We start from the raw sequence: 20,107 nt of genomic DNA on the forward strand, positions 1-20,107 counted from the left end.
CGCTTTAACCACTAGGCTACCCCACCACCCCACATATTGTGTGAAGCTGTTCTGTCTCACAGATGGAAATGGACAAACGTATCAACACTTCTGAGAAAACATCCTGCGTACGTCAGTGATTTCATCATTCCTTTCTATCTGTTGCTGTGTAGTGACTTTGGGGTTATCAGTCTGTATCGTATCACGAGATATCAGGTGATACACAGCTCTACAGGCTAGCAAATGTAACCACAGATAAAAGTGTGAACCAGTAAATTGAATGATGTCACTAGTAATTACAACTTTAACACGGAAATTATAAGTTTCTTGTCCTATTGTAACTCATATGTTCTGAGGAAAAACATACATTAAAGACACAATTCATATCTTCATCCATAACATTCATTCACACAGTTCATCATTAAACGCTGAATATCTGAGCATGGTAATAAAATTCTCAATAAATCACCAATGATCATTCCTATGTATATCCTAAAATATTATCAAAGACGCATCACAGATCACTTCGTTCATATAAGAACAGTAAAAAATATATCTGTGTAACAATCAAATCAACAAATATAAAAAAATCATATCACAGTTTGAAGTCAATATCAAGTTCATAACCAAGTCTGTTAGGGGTGATCCTTTCTATCTCCAGGACAGCATTTAGTTAAACCTACATCAACCCCAGGATACAGTCCTGTGGTTCTTGCAATCACAAGTTACCTCCCTTGATTTCAATTTGCCAATTTGATTGGCTATGGTACAAGGTCTAATGTACCAATCAGTATGGAAGTTACAAAGTAGCCTCAATGTCGGGTTGGCAACATCAACAACATAGCAACCAGTCCAACTGATTATGATGGATTAGGGCGGAATTCAAAAATTTGGAAAATTTGACAAGCAAGAGAAACACCAAACAGACTCTTAGATGGAAAAGATGTCTTCATGCCCATTAACACTGGCGCTGGACTGGCTGTTTCTAAGCATTACGAAATTACCTCGTTTACACATTTCCCCATACTGACATTTTAATAACTGGTAGAATGTTGATGAAAATCAAAGGCTGGTAATTCACACTGCAAGAACAGCAGGAATGGATCCAGTGGCTGGTGCAGGTTTACCGAGATGCTAGTCCTGGAGACATGGAGAATGTCTGCAAGCTGTCTACCCAGAGTTCCCCAGGAAGCTGATGTTCTTGGAACTATCATGGGGAACGTGCTTGGAGAGCTTCTTCTTCAGGAAGGTCTGCTTGACCTTGAACGTCTTGTTGGTGCTCACGAGTTGTTCGGGGAAGTAGCCGTATGTCCTCCTCTTGATCAGCTTCCCCTTCTTGGTGTATCCATACACACGTCCGGCAACAGCAGATTCAGTCACATAGATCTTACGTCCTGAAATAGTCCAAATATAACATATCAGGAAAACTGGCAAGCTATTCACTTAATGATTGTTGGAACATGGGCTGAAACTGCCATTAGTCAGTTTGTCTTCTTCAAACAGGAAAATCTTCCTGTGACAACAGAAAAAAGGCGTCCGTGTCTCATAGAAAACTTAGCAAAATAGCAGCCGTGTCCAATAGTAAACTTAATAAACTGGCATCCTTGTCCGATAGTAAACTTAATCGTTTTGCTGAAATATTTAAACATAAGACAACACAGGTGAAAAAAATACAATCTACTTTGATAGTTGGGAATGTCATAGATTTACCACAGTTTGAGAGTGAAAATTCAGTTGAAAAATGAAACACCAGGGTACTATACTTTAACATAGACTTTCAGCAAAGCTTTATAAGTAAGGTGATTGTAACTCCTATACTTTAACATAGATTTACAGGTGATGAGGTGTAACTCCTATACTAACATAGATAAAATAGACTTACGACAGGTGATCGTAACTCTTATACTTTAAAATAGACTTACCACAGTCGTGCTACTATACAATAGACTTACCACAGTCGTAGCGCTAAGGTGATTGTAACTCTTATACTATAAAATGACTTAATAGCTTAAGGTGATCGTAACTCCTATACTATAAAATAGACTTACCACAGTAGTAGCTAAGGTGATTGTAACTCCTATACTATAAAATAGACTTACACAGTGTCTCTAATGGTAACTCCTATACTATAAAATAGACTTACCACAGTCTCTTAAGGTGAGCAACTCCTATACTATAACATAGACAGTCAACTTAAGGTGATCGTAACTCCTATAAAACAATAGTCGAAAGGCGCTAAGGTGATGCAACTCCTATATAACATATAGACCTTATACATCTTTGGTCAATATACTATAACATAGACTTACCACAGTGGGGTAAGGTGATCTAAATGGTATAAAATAGAAACAGTCGTAGCGTGATGCGCTATAATCAGTAACTCTTACACGAAGAATAGACTTACCACAGTCGTGAAGGCTAAGGTGATCGAATCCCACATGGGTACAATGTGTAACTCCTATACCCATTTCTAAGGTGATCCCCTATACTCACTTACCACAGCGATGTTGCTGGAATAGATTGCTAAAGATCGTAAAACCAAACTCAGTCAGTCAGTCATTGACCTTATACAGCTTTGGTCAATATTGTTTTCCTGAGTTCATAAGCACTGGTATTGAGCTTTTGTAAAGCACATGGTTGTATAAATAATACTGTTGATTCTATGAAAGATCTATTAATGCTGATGTAAATCAATGATCAGCTTTTCATTCATTCCCCTGTCTCAACTATCAAACACCATCCCACATCTCTTTATTGACATCAAATAGCTACTGATGAAGAAATCGCAATGTCACAATGATCCCTGTCTTCTCTCTTTATTGACAGAAATACACTGGATACATTGTCCAAAAACATTCATCTTTACATGAATCCAATTCATCAACAGCTTGTGTGAACTCAATATATTTTAATCTTTCAAACAAACTGTTCAATACCCTATTGAAGAGTTTGTTTGATAAAACAGAAAAGAAAATATATTGGGTCCTCCTCACAACCAATTCAGTCTGTAGTCTCCATCGTAGCAGAAGGTTGAGCACAGGAAGGTCCATGGGAGTGCCAGTTAGGGGTTCATCCCTTCCATGTCTTACCCAAAACTAAAAGGTAACTGTAGAGCTTGTTATTACCTTGTCTGGCTCTCAACATAAACATGGTAAAGCAAGGAATTGTAGGTTTCTGTCAGAATACTTTGTCTGAAGATATGAATGTTAGACCACTGTAACTCAGTGGATAAGTGTGCCGCTGTAACCTTAGCACTACAACAGTCGTAAGTGTATGTTAAGGTATGATAGTTACAATCACCTTAGTGCTAAGATCGTTTTGTACGCCGCCTAGACTGGTGCTTTGTCTCTGAATATACATAATTTTGATACAAACAAACAATTCCCTTCAAATTGAAAAAGAGTCCCAGTGAGATGGAGAGATTCAAAGGCTGAAACTCAGGAAATCTTGACATGCTTCATTTAGGGCTTTAGCAATCAGAAAGGGATGGGCGGAAGGTGAAATAATGGTGTTCAGGGACTGTGAGACAGACTAAATATCACCCGGCACTATAAAACTTAGACCAGTACAAGCAGCCAAACACATTCATGCATGTCGCCATACAAGAGCAGTACACTTGTACAAAATGCTAAAGCTCATACCACCTCCATCAGTTTACTTCTAATGAGCGATATAGGTTGTGGAGATCAGGGAATTGAATGTTAGCTTGATTGGCTTGTCTGACTAGACATACATACCTGCTTTGAATGAGATCTCATCTGTGGCACGAGCACTGAAGTCCTTGACGGCATACACCTTGACCTTCTGGCCTTGTGCGATGTTTCTAAAATCAGTAGTTTTGGGCTGCCCTTGTGACTGCTCCTCATCAGAGTCAGAATCCGCTGAAAAACAAATTGATTCATTTCATCTATTTTTATTTATTTATTTATTTATTTTTTTTTTTTATTTATTTATTTATTTATTTATTCCAGCAAATCAGGTTACAAGCAGGTCTGAAATCATTGACAATGGATACAAATGAGTAGCGAATGAGCATCAGTTCTGAGTTCAAACAATCACTGACAATGTTCACATACAAATGGGTGACAAATCATTGTCAAAGTGAATGAATAATGTTACAGGGTTATGGCAAATACATTCAAAGCGAAAGACAAATGCCAAAAATCTGTGAAATGCAAAAGGCACCACTTTAATGTCAGACACCATGGAAATGTGAAAGTGAAAGTTAAAAAAATAAAAAAGAAAAAAAATATAAAAATAAATGGATAAGAACTATACAGCCAAAGCATATAGACACAAAGCGTATTATAAGAATGATCAAACCGGGGTATAATGTTTTTGAAAGACATAAAGTCAGGTGACATCTTCATAGATGTCTGACAGAGGAAGCCATTTTTTACAATAAAATATATCTGTTTGAACATTTTTATTACTGTTTCAACTGAAAGGGTTGTACTTTTAAGACTACTTAAGAATACATGTCTTTTACATAACAAGAGTAAGTGGTTAATTAAATTAAATTTGGCTGGGAAACCAAAAAGAATAGCACAAAGTGTCACTTTTATTTCTTCATTGAGAAAAGAGTTCAAGTATAATTCCACACTCAACCAGATTTCTTTGACATGCTCGCATTCTAGAAAAACATGTGATGAGCTTTCACTGTTAGTTTTACAGAAGCAGCTAGTTTCATCTGTTTTAGTTCCTTTTTTGTGTAGATTATGCGATGTAAGAATATTAAAAATTGGAATTCTAGTAGTTTAACATCCTTGGTGCAATACCTATAATGAAGAAATATATCCTTCCAGGGAGGAAAAACCACATTGAAGTTTTCAACCCATTTGTTACACACAGGTGGAAACTCGTCACAAGCAATAATGTAATCGCAGAAAAATCTAGAACCCTTACCAGGTTTGAGAATGTCTGTTAGCTTACTACTAATACCACATTTGAATTATTGATACATGTTTGGTCATTGATACAATATTTTCAACTAGGAGGACTGACTGACTGAGTTTGGTTTTACGCCGCTTTTAGCAATATTCCAGCAACATCACGGCGGGGGACAACAGAAATGGGCTTCACACATTGTACCCGTGTGGGGTCAACTAGGAGGAATGCAGCATAGCAATTTATGATACTAGTAATCTAAACACGTACCGCTAATATCAAAAACATTCTTCAGTTCAGCAAAAGTCATTAGACCACTATTGCTACATATGTCTTTTACAAAATAAATTCCTTTACTATACCATTGTTTAATCAAAAAGGTTTTATATTTAAAATGATGATTGCGCCACAAGGGTTGGGACAAAATATCATTAATATTAGGAGAAATTTCTTTTTCTATTCTTACATAGTTTGCCCAAGCCTTCACACTTTGCCAATAAGGGTTCATACAGTGAATATGAGTATCAACAATGGCACTTAGTGTGAATATTTCATCTATATAGGAAAGTAACTTGGGTTCTTGAAATTAGGACTTTGAATACATCTTCTTAAATGTGATAACCTCAAGGCTTGAATAAATGCATTAATATCAATCATTCTAAGCCCGCCTACTTCATATTTCCTAACCATACAGGTTCTTTTTACCTTCCCATTCCATAATAATGTTCTTAATAAATGTTTGAGGGGGATTCAGAAGAGAAGAGAAAATATGTACTAAGGTAGAGAGGGCTAAAGTCTTAATCACAGTTAATTTTCCAATTAGAGTTAATGATCTATGCTTCCATGAAGCCAAGATTCTATTTATTGTTTCCATTCGCTTTTTGTATTTATCACCCAAAGGTCTTGCAAATTTGATTTTAGTGTAATGCCAAAGATTTCAAAGTTGCCAGAGTGCCAATCAAGGTCAAGGCGTTCACATAACTTTAACCTGTTACCTGCCATAGAGCCAATGCAGATAGCTTTAGTCTTTTCAATGTTCATTTTGAGTCCAGAGGTGAGGTGAGGTGAAATTGGGTTAACGTCGTGCTTGAGAATATTTCGCTCATATGACGACGTGCATGCGTGTGTATGTGTATGTTCGGCTGCTTGTACTAGCCCAGACTGAAGCTGGTTTAATAGTGCTAGCCCACTGAGATACCATGCTGCAGTGAAGCATGAATACCCCACCCAGACACATTATACAGACTCCGAGCCGACCAGTCCTTGTACCCATTAATGCTGAGCGCCAGGCAGGGACCAACAAGTACCATATTTTAATGTCTTTTGGTATGACGCGGTCGGGGATCGAACCCGCGACCTTCCGCTCTCCGGGCGGATGCTCTAACCACTACACCACGGAGGCGGTAATTTTTTTTTTGAGTCCAGACATTTGATAAAACATATTCAATGTTTCCATATCTGCCTACAGACTAGCCCCGGAGCCATCAAGAAAAAGTTGAGTATCATCGGCATATTGGCCTAGGTTATACTCTTGGCCATTCAGTAATATACCTTTGATGTCTTTATTTTGTCGGATCATATTACCAAGATTCATTTCATCTTTACTCATGTCACAGAAATAAAGGTGACGAGTGAGTGAGTTTTTATGTCACTCTTAGTCTTACCAATATCCAACAATATCACAGCAGGGGACATTCACACATTGTACCCATGTGGGGAATTGAACCCGGGTCTTCAGCGTGACAAGCAGATGCTGTAACCATCAGGCTACCCCACCACACCTCATCAATAACATTTTTTTAAAATGAACTTTATATTTGTGTTAAAGTCTCAGTGAAGTACAATTTGGGTACATGTTTAGGGTTTCCTCCCAGCTGGGGTTCACATAAAGTTGCTATTCTACTCATGACACAACAAACACTACTTACAGGAGTCTTTATCACTGTCCAGGACTGTCTCCTTCGTGATGGGAGCAGCTGTCTGTTTCCTGTCCGTCACAAAGTTGGGAATCTCTACTTCAGGCATTAAGCGGACATCTTTTCTAGTTGGTGTGCTATTTGTCACCAGACATGAATATCTTGTGGCTTCTGTAAGAATAACATTGTATTACAGACATATAACAACATCAAAGATTAATGTATTAGGTTTAAGAAATACAGTTCACTCTACCACCATGTATAGTGTAATAAACACACTTTCGCCCTGAACTATTATAGTTATGCTTTATAATAGTTCAGGGCGAAAGTGTGCTTTATTACACTATACATGGTGGTAGAACAAACTGTATTTCTTTTCTAAGATGCCAAATTTAATACTTTCTAAGCATAATTACGATTAATTTAAGGCAGAAAACAAACGACGGTGTTGGTGACCTAAATTAAGAATCCTCGCACAGGGCTAACTGGTGAGCTGTTCTATTGATGTGTCTGCCCCCTACGTTACGAAAGTTACCAGAAAAAACAAATGACAACAGTTTGATGACGGTTTACGTTTCGACTAAATATCTTCTCTGAATTATTTTAATTACATCTGTCATTAACGTAAACCATATGGGGCAATATGAACGTCGCATTTCTACTACCAATGTAAGTTTAGATCAGTACATCCAGATGAAGCTGAGTAGTCAGTACATTCCACGATTGCATTGTGGATGTAAACATTGCGAACGTGTCCGTGTCGCTGAAAACTTGTGAGTCGAATTGACACATTTTAACCGTCGTAAAACATAAACGTAATGTTTCCACCAGTGATGTTAGCTGCGTGAAGCAAGTGCAAACCAAGAAACGGGATGCAACGGAGTAGTTTACTGTAGGTGGTTGTACGAGGCGATGACAACTGACCTGCATCAACTGGCCTGCATCGTGACGTCGCTTACATTGTGACGTAATGTAAAATGGTTCGATTACGAGGAGGCACACTAGAATCTCGCAGTGACGGGATAACGTCATTCAATTGTTACGTCATCAAAAAACTATACCTTTATTGTCTGATAATGTTGTTGTTTTTCGATTGTTCTAACCGCTAGGCATCTTAGTATTGAAAATAATGCATGATGTGGATGTTTTCATGAACAAAGATATGGCCGTGATAAACCAAAGATCATTGTCAGGTTAAATCAGAGATTCAAACCCACAATCACCAGATCAGATGACTAAGGGAGGCAATTCTACAGTCAATTACAACCAGAAGTGTGGACAAATCCACAATTAATATGATGACTTATTTCAGTTTATTATGAATGCGCTGGACCTGTTAAAGACTATAGGTTTGTTATGACATCTTCAACAATGGTATCAGACAACGGCTACTTATGATACACATGATTTTGAAACAAAAATGATCCAGATCCTGATTCATAATGTGATACAAGAGAACTGTCCTCGACACAAAACCAGGACATGGCTGTAACTCAGTCTACCAAGGTAGTCTCCTATATGGGAACCATGACACGCACTACACCAGCACATGGCTGTAAGTCAGTCTACCAAGATGGTCTCCCATTTGGGTACCATGACACGCACTACACCAGCACATGGCTGTAAGTCAGTCTACCAAGATGGTCTCCCATCTGGGTACTGTGACACACACTACACCAGGACATGGCTGTAAGTCAGTCTACCAAGGTGGTCTCCCATCTGGGTACCATGACACGCACTACACCAGCACATGGCTGTAAGTCAGTCTACCAAGATGGTCTCCCATCTGGGTACCATGACACACACTACACCAGCACAAGGCTGTAAGTCAGTCTACCAAGACGGTCTCCCATCTGGGTACCATGACACACACTACACCAGCACAAGGCTGTAAGTCAGTCTACCAAGATGGTCTCCCATCTGGGTACCATGACACACACTACACCAGCACATGGCTGTAAGTCAGTCTACCAAGATGGTCTCCCATCTGGGTACTGTGACACACACTACACCAGGATATGGCTGTAAGTCAGTCTACCAAGGTGGTCTCCCATCTGGGTACCATGACACACACTACACCAGGACATGGCTGTAAGTCAGTCTACCAAGGTGGTCTCCCATCTGGGTACCATGACACACACTACACCAGCACAAGGCTGTAAGTCAGTCTATCAAGGTGGTCTCCCATCTGGGTACTGTGACACACACTACACCAGCACATGGCTGTAAGTCAGTCTACCAAGGTGGTCTCCCATCTGGGTACTGTGACACACACTACACCAGCACATGGCTGTAAGTCAGTCTACCAAGGTGGTCTCCCATCTGGGTACTGTGACACACACTACACCAGCACAAGGCTGTAAGTCAGTCTACCAAGGTGGTCTCCCATCTGGGTACCATGACACACACTACACCAGCACATGGCTGTAAGTCAGTCTACCAAGATGGTCTCCCATCTGGGTACTGTGACACACACTACACCAGCACATGGCTGTAAGTCAGTCTACCAAGGTGGTCTCCCATCTGGGTACCATGACACACACTACACCAGCACATGGCTGTAAGTCAGTCTACCAAGATGGTCTCCCATCTGGGTACTGTGACACACACTACACCAGCACATGGCTGTAAGTCAGTCTACCAAGGTGGTCTCCCATCTGGGTACTGTGACACACACTACACCAGCACATGGCTGTAAGTCAGTCACCAGGGTGGTCTCCCATCTGGGTACTGTGACACACACTACACCAGCACATGGCTGTAAGTCAGTGTACCAAGGTGGTCTCCCATCTGGGTACTGTGACACACACTACACCAGCACATGGCTGTAAGTCAGTCTACCAAGGTGGTCTCCCATCTGGGTATTGAGACACACACTACACCAGCACAAGGCTGTAAGTCAGTCTACCAAGACGGTCTCCCATCTGGGTACCATGACACACACTACACCAGCACAAGGCTGTAAGTCAGTCTACCAAGGTGGTCTCCCATCTGGGTACCATGACACACACTACACCAGCACATGGCTGTAAGTCAGTCTACCAAGGTGGTCTCCCATCTGGGTACTGTGACACACACTACACCAGCACATGGCTGCAAGTCAATCTACCAAGGTGGTCTCCCATCTGGGTACTGTGACACACACTACACCAGCACATGGCTGTAAGTCAGTCTACCAAGGTGGTCTCCCATCTGGGTACCGTGACACACACTACACCAGCACATGGCTGTAAGTCAGTCTACCAAGATGGTCTCCCATCTGGGTACTGTGACACACACTACACCAGCACATGGCTGTAAGTCAGTCTACCAAGGTGGTCTCCCATCTGGGTACTGTGACACACACTACACCAGCACATGGCTGTTAGTCAGTCTACCAAGATGGTCTCCCATCTGGGTACTGTGACACACACTACACCAGCACATGGCTGTAAGTCAGTCTACCAAGGTGGTCTCCCATCTGGGTACTGTGACACACAATACACCAGGACATGGCTGTAAGTCAGTCTACCAAGGTGGTCTCCCATCTGGGTACCATGACACACACTACACCAGGACATGGCTGTAAGTCAGTCTACCAAGGTGGTCTCCCATCTGGGTACTGTGACACACACTACACCAGGACATGGCTGCAAGTCAATCTACCAAGGTGGTCTCCCATCTGGGTACTGTGACACACACTACACCAGGACATGGCTGTAAGTCAGTCTACCAAGGTGGTCTCCCATCTGGGTACTGTGACACACACTACACCAGCACATGGCTGTAAGTCAGTCTACCAAGGTGGTCTCCCATCTGGGTACTGTGACACACACTACACCAGGACATGGCTGCAAGTCAATCTACCAAGGTGGTCTCCCATCTGGGTACTGTGACACACACTACACCAGGACATGGCTGTAAGTCAGTCTACCAAGGTGGTCTCCCATCTGGGTACTGTGACACACACTACACCAGCACATGGCTGTAAGTCAGTCTACCAAGGTGGTCTCCCATCTGGGTACTGTGACACACACTACACCAGGACATGGCTGCAAGTCAATCTACCAAGGTGGTCTCCCATCTGGGTACTGTGACACACACTACACCAGCATATGGCTGTAAGTTAGTCTACCAAGGTGGTCTCCCATCTGGGTACTGTGACACACACTACACCAGGACATGGCTGTAAGTCAGTCTACCAAGGTGGTCTCCCATCTGGGTACCATGACACACACTACACCAGGACATGGCTGTAAGTTAGTCTACCAAGGTGGTCTCCCATCTGGGTACTGTGACACACACTACACCAGGACATGGCTGCAAGTCAATCTACCAAGGTGGTCTCCCATCTGGGTACTGTGACACACACTACACCAGCACATGGCTGTAAGTCAGTCTACCAAGGTGGTCTCCCATCTGGGTACTGTGACACACACTACACCAGCACATGGCTGTAAGTCAGTCTACCAAGGTGGTCTCCCATCTGGGTACTGTGACACACACTACACCAGCACATGGCTGGAAGTCAGTCTACCAAGGTGGTCTCCCATCTGGGTACTGTGACACACACTACACCAGGACATGGCTGCAAGTCAATCTACCAAGGTGGTCTCCCATCTGGGTACTGTGACACACACTACACCAGCACATGGCTGGAAGTCAGTCCACCAAGGTGGTCTCCCATCTGGGTACTGTGACACACACTACACCAGCACATGGCTGTAAGTCAGTCTACCAAGGTGGTCTCCCATCTGGGTACTGTGACACACACTACACCAGCACATGGCTGTAAGACAGTCTACCAAGATGGTCTCCCATCTGGGTACTGTGACACACAGTACACCAGCACATGGCTGTAAGTCAGTCTACCAAGGTGGTCTCCCATCTGGGTACTGTGACACACACTACACCAGGACATGGCTGTAAGTCAATCTACCAAGGTGGTCTCCCATCTGGGTATTGTGACACACACTACACCAGGACATGGCTGTAAGTCAGTCTACCAAGGTGGTCTCCCATCTGGGTACTGTGACACACACTACACCAGCACATGGCTGTAAGTCAGTCTACCAAGGTGGTCTCCCATCTGGGTACTGTGACACACACTACACCAGGACATGGCTGTAAGTCAGTCTACCAAGGTGGTCTCCCATCTGGGTACCATGACACACACTACACCAGGACATTGCTGTAAGTTAGTCTACCAAGGTGGTCTCCCATCTGGGTACTGTGACACACACTACACCAGGACATGGCTGCAAGTCAATCTACCAAGGTGGTCTCCCATCTGGGTACTGTGACACACACTACACCAGCACATGGCTGTAAGTCAGTCTACCAAGGTGGTCTCCCATCTGGGTATTGTGACACACACTACACCAGCACATGGCTGTAAGTCAGTGTACCAAGGTGGTCTCCCATCTGGGTACTGTGACACACACTACACCAGCACATGGCTGTTAGTCAGTCTACTAAGATGGTCTCCCATCTGGGTACTGTGACACACACTACACCAGCATATGGCTGTAAGTCAGTCTACCAAGGTGGTCTCCCATCTGGGTACTGTGACACACACTACACCAGGACATGGCTGTAAGTCAGTCTACCAAGGTGGTCTCCCATCTGGGTACCATGACACACACTACACCAGGACATGGCTGTAAGTCAGTCTACCAAGGTGGTCTCCCATCTGGGTACCATGACACACACTACACCAGGACATGGCTGTAAGTTAGTCTACCAAGGTGGTCTCCCATCTGGGTACTGTGACACACACTACACCAGCACATGGCTGGAAGTCAGTCTACCAAGGTGGTCTCCCATCTGGGTACTGTGACACACACTACACCAGCACATGGCTGTAAGTCAGTGTACCAAGGTGGTCTCCCATCTGGGTACTGTGACACACACTACACCAGCACATGGCTGTAAGACAGTCTACCAAGATGGTCTCCCATCTGGGTACTGTGACACACAGTACACCAGCACATGGCTGTAAGTCAGTCTACCAAGGTGGTCTCCCATCTGGGTACTGTGACACACACTACACCAGGACATGGCTGTAAGTCAATCTACCAAGGTGGTCTCCCATCTGGGTATTGTGACACACACTACACCAGGACATGGCTGTAAGTCAGTCTACCAAGGTGGTCTCCCATCTGGGTACTGTGACACACACTACACCAGCACATGGCTGTAAGTCAGTCTACCAAGGTGGTCTCCCATCTGGGTACTGTGACACACACTACACCAGCACATGGCTGTAAGTCAGTCTACCAAGGTGGTCTCCCATCTGGGTACTGTGACACACACTACACCAGCACATGGCTGCAAGTCAGTCTACCAAGGTGGTCTCCCATCTGGGTACTGTGACACACACTACACCAGGACATGGCTGCAAGTCAATCTACCAAGGTGGTCTCCCATCTGGGTACTGTGACACACACTACACCAGGACATGGCTGTAAGTCAGTCTACCAAGGTGGTCTCCCATCTGGGTACTGTGACACACACTACACCAGGACATGGCTGTAAGTCAGTCTACCAAGGTGGTCTCCCATCTGGGTACTGTGACACACACTACACCAGCACATGGCTGTAAGTCAGTCTACCAAGGTGGTCTCCCATCTGGGTACTGTGACACACACTACACCAGCACATGGCTGTAAGTTACCACGAAGCTGACCTCCAATCACGGTACCATGGTACGAAACTCCAGCAAATTGCCATCTTTCTTATACTCATCCTCACACTTAATAAATATTTACACCTATAAGTTTACTGGTTACCCAATATTTTGTTATGACAATAATCTTAACCAACCAATTGATTCTGACGTCTTTGATAACTGAAAGTCCTTGTGGCCATCAAAAACATGTCCAGTTATCTAACCCTAACCCAGTTGGATATGAGCCGAGTGCGGATTCAATAAGCCACTCAATGCCATTGAGTATCTTTCCGCCAGACAGAGAGAACACGAGTTGTTGCGAATCGCTTTCTCAGCCAATCAGAATTATGGAACATCGGCATGTCAAGGTTACTTTGGTGACTTCTGTATATACATCAGAGGGATTTCCATTATCAATTTTTTTCCGTGGTGAAAAGACAACAAACGAGACCAAAAAGTCAGATGATTTTATTGCTCAGCATGTTTTTAACGTATGATTACCACCACTAGTCTAATAGCCAACTTAACTGTATATGATTTTTACCGCTACACTGAACCGACAGCGTTTGAAATTACCGGTACAGGGCATATTTATCGGTAAAATACCGGTAATTACCGGTAAACGGAAACACTGGCCATTGAGGATTCTTCTGGGAAAAAATAGTATAAATAAACTTCACGGACTGCTGTCTGCGATAGCAAGATCATTGCTGTGTAAGGCATAAACTGACAAACTACAGGTTGTAGAACTCACTTGGCTTCTCAGCATTTGGATCTACTGCTGTCTTTATAAACAGTCTGTCGGTCTTGTCTTTGGCTGGCAGGACTTGGCTGTAGCACAAAAATATTGCTGTTTAGACAACTCACAACACTCATAGTCACATGTAATACACATACCACTGTCTAGAGAACACAACATAACAGGCATAACTCTCCAACCTCCAAGTGTTAATGCTATTCTGTTTAAATACACCACTGACACTGTTCCTCTCTGTCTAAACTCTCTCTCTCTCCACTGCTTTCATGGCAAAGAAAATCCAAAGAGAATCTACTTACATTGTACGGATCAACTACTCGTCATCATTTTTTAAATATTATAACCATAAATATTATTAAACAGAGAAGGAACTTACACAATGTCAATCTCATCCGATTGCTCCTCTTGAGCTGTCCTCTGAAAAGACTCCCCATTGTCTGTCTTCTTGGCTGATGCTTCAGAAGGGTGAAGCTGATTAAAAAAATATATAGGCTAAAAGCAAATCACAGCATGATATTACATTTATGTCTTAAAAACACATACAGAAGTGATTTATGAACAGAAACTTATCTTTCATATTCAACTTTTAATTACAATTATTCGCACACAAACATTTTCCAAATTACTGTTACAGTGGTGGCCATTCCAGGCCGGGATGAACTGCTGATCTGCAGCCGTCCCTTTGATATGTTTTCTGATACACAGCACTCCAACCTGGTCATGGTCATGCTGGAATGTTTGCTCTGATACATAGTACTGTACTGCTGACTCCATCCCATCCAAGTCTCATCCTTGAACGTTCACTCTGATACACAGTACTCCTGAATACATCAAACCAACCCTCATCCTTGAACGTTCACTCTGATACACAGCACTCCAACCTGGTCATGGTCATGCTGGAACGTTTGCTCTGATACATAGTACTGTACTGCTGACTCCATCCCATCCAAGCCTCATCCTTGAACGCGTTCACTCTGATACACAGCACTCCAACCTGGTCATGGTCATGCTGGAGCGTTTGCTCTGATACATAGTACTGTACTGCTGACTCCATCCCATCCAAGCCTCATCCTTGAACGTTCACTCTGATACACAGCACTCCAACCTGGTCATGGTCATGCTGGAACGTTTGCTCTGATACATAGTACTGTACTGCTGACTCCATCCCATCCAAGTCTCATCCTTGAAGCGTTCACTCTGATACACAGCACTCCAACCTGGTCATGGTCATGCTGGAACGTTTGCTCTGATACATAGTACTGTACTGCTGACTACATCCCATCCAAGCCTCATCCTTGAGCGTTCACTCTGATACACAGCACTCCAACCTGGTCATGGTCATGCTGGAGCGTTTGCTCTGATACATAGTACTGTACTGCTGACTCCATCCCATCCAAGCCTCATCCTTGAACGTTCACTCTGATACACAGCACTCCAACCTGGTCATGGTCATGCTGGAACGTTTGCTCTGCTACATAGTACTGTACTGCTGACTCCATCCCATCCAAGCCTCATCCTTGAACGTTCACTCTGATACACAGCACTCCAACCTGGTATTGGTCATGCTGGAACGTTTGCTCTGATACATAGTACTGTACTGCTGACTCCATCCCATCCAAGCCTCATCCTTGAACGTTCACTCTGATACACAGCACTCCAACCTGGTCATGGTCATGCTGGAACGTTTGCTCTGATACATAGTACTGTACTGCTGACTCCATCCCAACCAAGCCTCATCCTTGAACGTTCACTCTGATACACAGCACTCCTGAATACATCTCACCCAAGCCTTTTCCTTGAACATTCACTCCGATACACAGTACTCCTGAATACATCTCACCCAATCCTCATCCTTGAACGTTCACTCCGATACACAGTACTCCTGAATACATCTCACCCAATCCTCATCCTTGAACGTTCACTCAGATACACAGTACTCCTGAATACATCTCACCCAACCCTTATCCTTAAACGTTCACTCAGATACAAAGTACTCCTGAATACATCAAACCAATCCTCATCCTTAAACGTTCACTCAGATACACAGTACTCATGAATACATCAAACCAACCCTTAAACATTCACTCAGATACACAGTACTCCTGAATACATCTCACCCAAGCCTTATCCTTAAACGTTCACTCAGATACACAATACTCCTGAATACATCAAACCAACCCTTATCCTTGAACATTCACTCAGATACAAAGTACTCCTGAATACATCTCACCCAATCCTTATCCTTAAACGTTCACTCAGATACAAAGTACTCCTGAATACATCTCACCCAATCCTTATCCTTGAACGTTCACTCCGATACACAGTACTCCTGAATACATCAAACCAATCCTCATCCTTAAACGTTCACTCAGATACACAGTACTCATGAATACATCAAACCAACCCTTAAACATTCACTCAGATACACAGTACTCCTGAATACATCTCACCCAATCCTTATCCTTAAACGTTCACTCAGATACACAATACTCCTGAATACATCAAACCAACCCTTATCCTTGAACATTCACTCAGATACAAAGTACTCCTGAATACATCTCACCCAATCCTTATCCTTAAAGCGTTCACTCAGATACAAAGTACTCCTGAATACATCTCACCCAATCCTTATCCTTGAACGTTCACTCAGATACACAGTACTCCTGAATACATCAAACCAACCCTTATCCTTAAACATTCACTCAGATACAAAGTACTCCTGAATACATCTCACCCAATCCTTATCCTTAAAGCGTTCACTCAGATACACAGTACTCCTGAAAACATTTCACCCAATCCTTAAACGTTCACTCAGATACACAGTACTCCTGAATACATCAAACCAACCCTAATTCTGAACATTCACTCAGATACACAGTACTCCTGAATACATCTCACCCAACCCTTATCCTTAAGCATTCACTCAGATACACAGTACTCCTGAATACATCTCACCCAACCCTCATCCTTGAACTTTCACTCTGATACACAGTACTCCTGAATACATCAAACCAACCCTTATCCTTGAACATTCACTCAGATACACAGTACTCCTGAATACATCTCACCCAACCCTCATCCTTGAACTTTCACTCTGATACACAGTACTCCTGAATACATCAAACCAACCCTTATCCTTAAACGTTCACTCCGATACACAGCACTCCAACCTGGTCATGGTCATGCTGGAACGTTTGCTCTGATACATAGTACTGTACTGCTGACTCCATCCCATCCAAGCCTCATCCTTGAACGTTCACTCTGATACACAGCACTCCAACCTGGTCATGGTCATGCTTGAACGTTTGCTCTGATACATAGTACTGTACTGCTGACTCCATCCCATCCAAGCCTCATCCTTGAACGTTCACTCTGATACACAGCACTCCTGAATACATCTCACCCAAGCCTTTTCCTTGAACATTCACTCCGATACACAGTACTCCTGAATACATCTCACCCAATCCTCATCCTTGAGCGTTCACTCCGATACACAGTACTCCTGAATACATCTCACCCAATCCTCATCCTTGAGCGTTCACTCTCAGATACACAGTACTCCTGAATACATCTCACCCAACCCTTATCCTTAAAGCGTTCACTCAGATACACAGTACTCCTGAATACATCAAACCAATCCTCATCCTTAAAGCGTTCACTCAGATACACAGTACTCATGAATACATCAAACCAACCCTTAAACATTCACTCAGATACACAGTACTCCTGAATACATCTCACCCAAGCCTTATCCTTAAAGCGTTCACTCAGATACACAATACTCCTGAATACATCAAACCAACCCTTATCCTTGAACATTCACTCAGATACAAAGTACTCCTGAATACATCTCACCCAATCCTTATCCTTAAACGTTCACTCAGATACAAAGTACTCCTGAATACATCTCACCCAATCCTTATCCTTGAACGTTCACTCAGATACACAGTACTCCTGAATACATCAAACCAATCCTCATCCTTAAACGTTCACTCAGATACACAGTACTCATGAATACATCAAACCAACCCTTAAACATTCACTCAGATACACAGTACTCCTGAATACATCTCACCCAATCCTTAAACGTTCACTCAGATACACAATACTCCTGAATACATCAAACCAACCCTTATCCTTGAACATTCACTCAGATACAAAGTACTCCTGAATACATCTCACCCAATCCTTATCCTTAAACGTTCACTCAGATACAAAGTACTCCTGAATACATCTCACCCATTCCTTATCCTTGAACGTTCACTCAGATACACAGTACTCCTGAATACATCAAACCAACCCTTATCCTTAAACATTCACTCAGATACAAAGTACTCCTGAATACATCTCACCCAATCCTTATCCTTAAGCGTTCACTCAGATACACAGTACTCCTGAAAACATTTCACCCAATCCTTAAACGTTCACTCAGATACACAGTACTCCTGAATACATCAAACCAACCCTAATTCTGAACATTCACTCAGATACACAGTACTCCTGAATACATCTCACCCAACCCTTATCCTTAAGCATTCACTCAGATACACAGTACTCCTGAATACATCTCACCCAACCCTCATCCTTGAACTTTCACTCTGATACACAGTACTCCTGAATACATCAAACTAACCCTTATCCTTGAACATTCACTCAGATACACAGTACTCCTGAATACATCTCACCCAACCCTCATCCTTGAACTTTCACTCTGATACACAGTACTCCTGAATACATCAAACCAACCCTTATCCTTAAACGTTCACTCCGATACACAGCACTCCTGACTCCATTCTTCACAAGACGACCATGTTGTTCTACTCACCTGCTCCTCGGGGAACTGATGTTGATACAGATAGAATGCATTGTAGCAGTCAACTTCTTTCTGTAGGTTGTACTGCTGAAGGCGAGAGCTTCCTTCTTCAAACAATAGCTTCAACACCTTGTATCTGGAGGTAGGAATGTTTTCACAATATGATCATGTGGGCAGTCACCATGATAAATGTGAACATGTTAGTCTTTGACAGAACCAACCACTGTATTCTAGTGCTTTAGGAGGCATATTTGTAAAACAATTGTGTAATAATAATGTTCATGGACTAAATCCATTGGGGTACTCTTTTCCCAAAGTGTGCACATAATTGTCTACATCTGTAATCACTAGTGTTGGGAATTGGTTGAAATCTCACAATTGATGATTGCTTTATTACCAACGAACAATCATTGATAAAAATTGGTTAGCGTCAATTTTCAGATTTTCCTATTCAGGTTGTTATTGCAGATATGTATAACATGATGCACCTTGCTACTTTAAAGTGATGTTGATTTATCATGAACATAAACCTTCTGGGGTCTTCAAGAAATATTCAGTCATGAGTTTTCTAAGAATTAAACAAGTTTTCAGGCCCTGACAACTTTCGAAGATATGTTCCATCATCAAGTGTTTCAAAGACTAAAACAGACTGTTCCAAAATCGTTTGTGTTCGATTATGAGAAAATGTGATCGATTGCTTGGTTGTTTGGTCACTTCGACCAATCTTCGATTATTTCAATTCAATTAATCGGAACACCACAAAAACATATTCAATGAGGGAGGTGGGTTTAATGCTGCCTTTCAACAGTATTCCACTTATACTGAGGTGTGTCAACTTATGTGGGAACATAACCAACTAAACTGCTGCCTATTTAAGAATTTATTTCAATATTTTAGTTTCATGGAGGTATCAAGTTAAACAAATGTGAAAACAAATCTACACTGTGTAAGCCCATTTAGGTATTTCTTTCCACAAAGTGTGCACTCCATAACAACAAAAAGATACTAAAAAGAGGTGTATCTGATGCTGCTTTGAATAGAAATATTCCACTAGAACTATGAGTGAGTTCAAGGACTGCTTCCAGCAACATTCAAGCAACATCACA

General features: G+C 42.4%; 1 protein-coding gene across 1 annotated transcript in view; it reads right to left on the reverse strand.

Moving 5' to 3' along the window:
• LOC124270524 overlaps positions 1 to 20,107 on the reverse strand; it is a 26,815-nt gene continuing 6,708 nt past the window's right edge. The window contains exons 6-11 of the mRNA XM_046705543.1: positions 19,014 to 19,137; positions 14,565 to 14,659; positions 14,186 to 14,262; positions 6,795 to 6,953; positions 3,717 to 3,860; positions 1 to 1,373 (exon numbers count right to left, since the gene is read on the reverse strand). Coding sequence (XP_046561499.1) covers positions 1,150 to 1,373; positions 3,717 to 3,860; positions 6,795 to 6,953; positions 14,186 to 14,262; positions 14,565 to 14,659; positions 19,014 to 19,137 — 823 coding nt within the window. The 3' untranslated portion in view covers positions 1 to 1,149. The remainder of the gene's footprint in view (positions 1,374 to 3,716; positions 3,861 to 6,794; positions 6,954 to 14,185; positions 14,263 to 14,564; positions 14,660 to 19,013; positions 19,138 to 20,107) is intronic.

This window comes from Haliotis rubra, unplaced genomic scaffold, assembly GCF_003918875.1.
Source record: "Haliotis rubra isolate DU_JTF1 unplaced genomic scaffold, ASM391887v1 Scf1522, whole genome shotgun sequence".
Lineage (NCBI taxonomy): Eukaryota > Metazoa > Mollusca > Gastropoda > Lepetellida > Haliotidae > Haliotis > Haliotis rubra.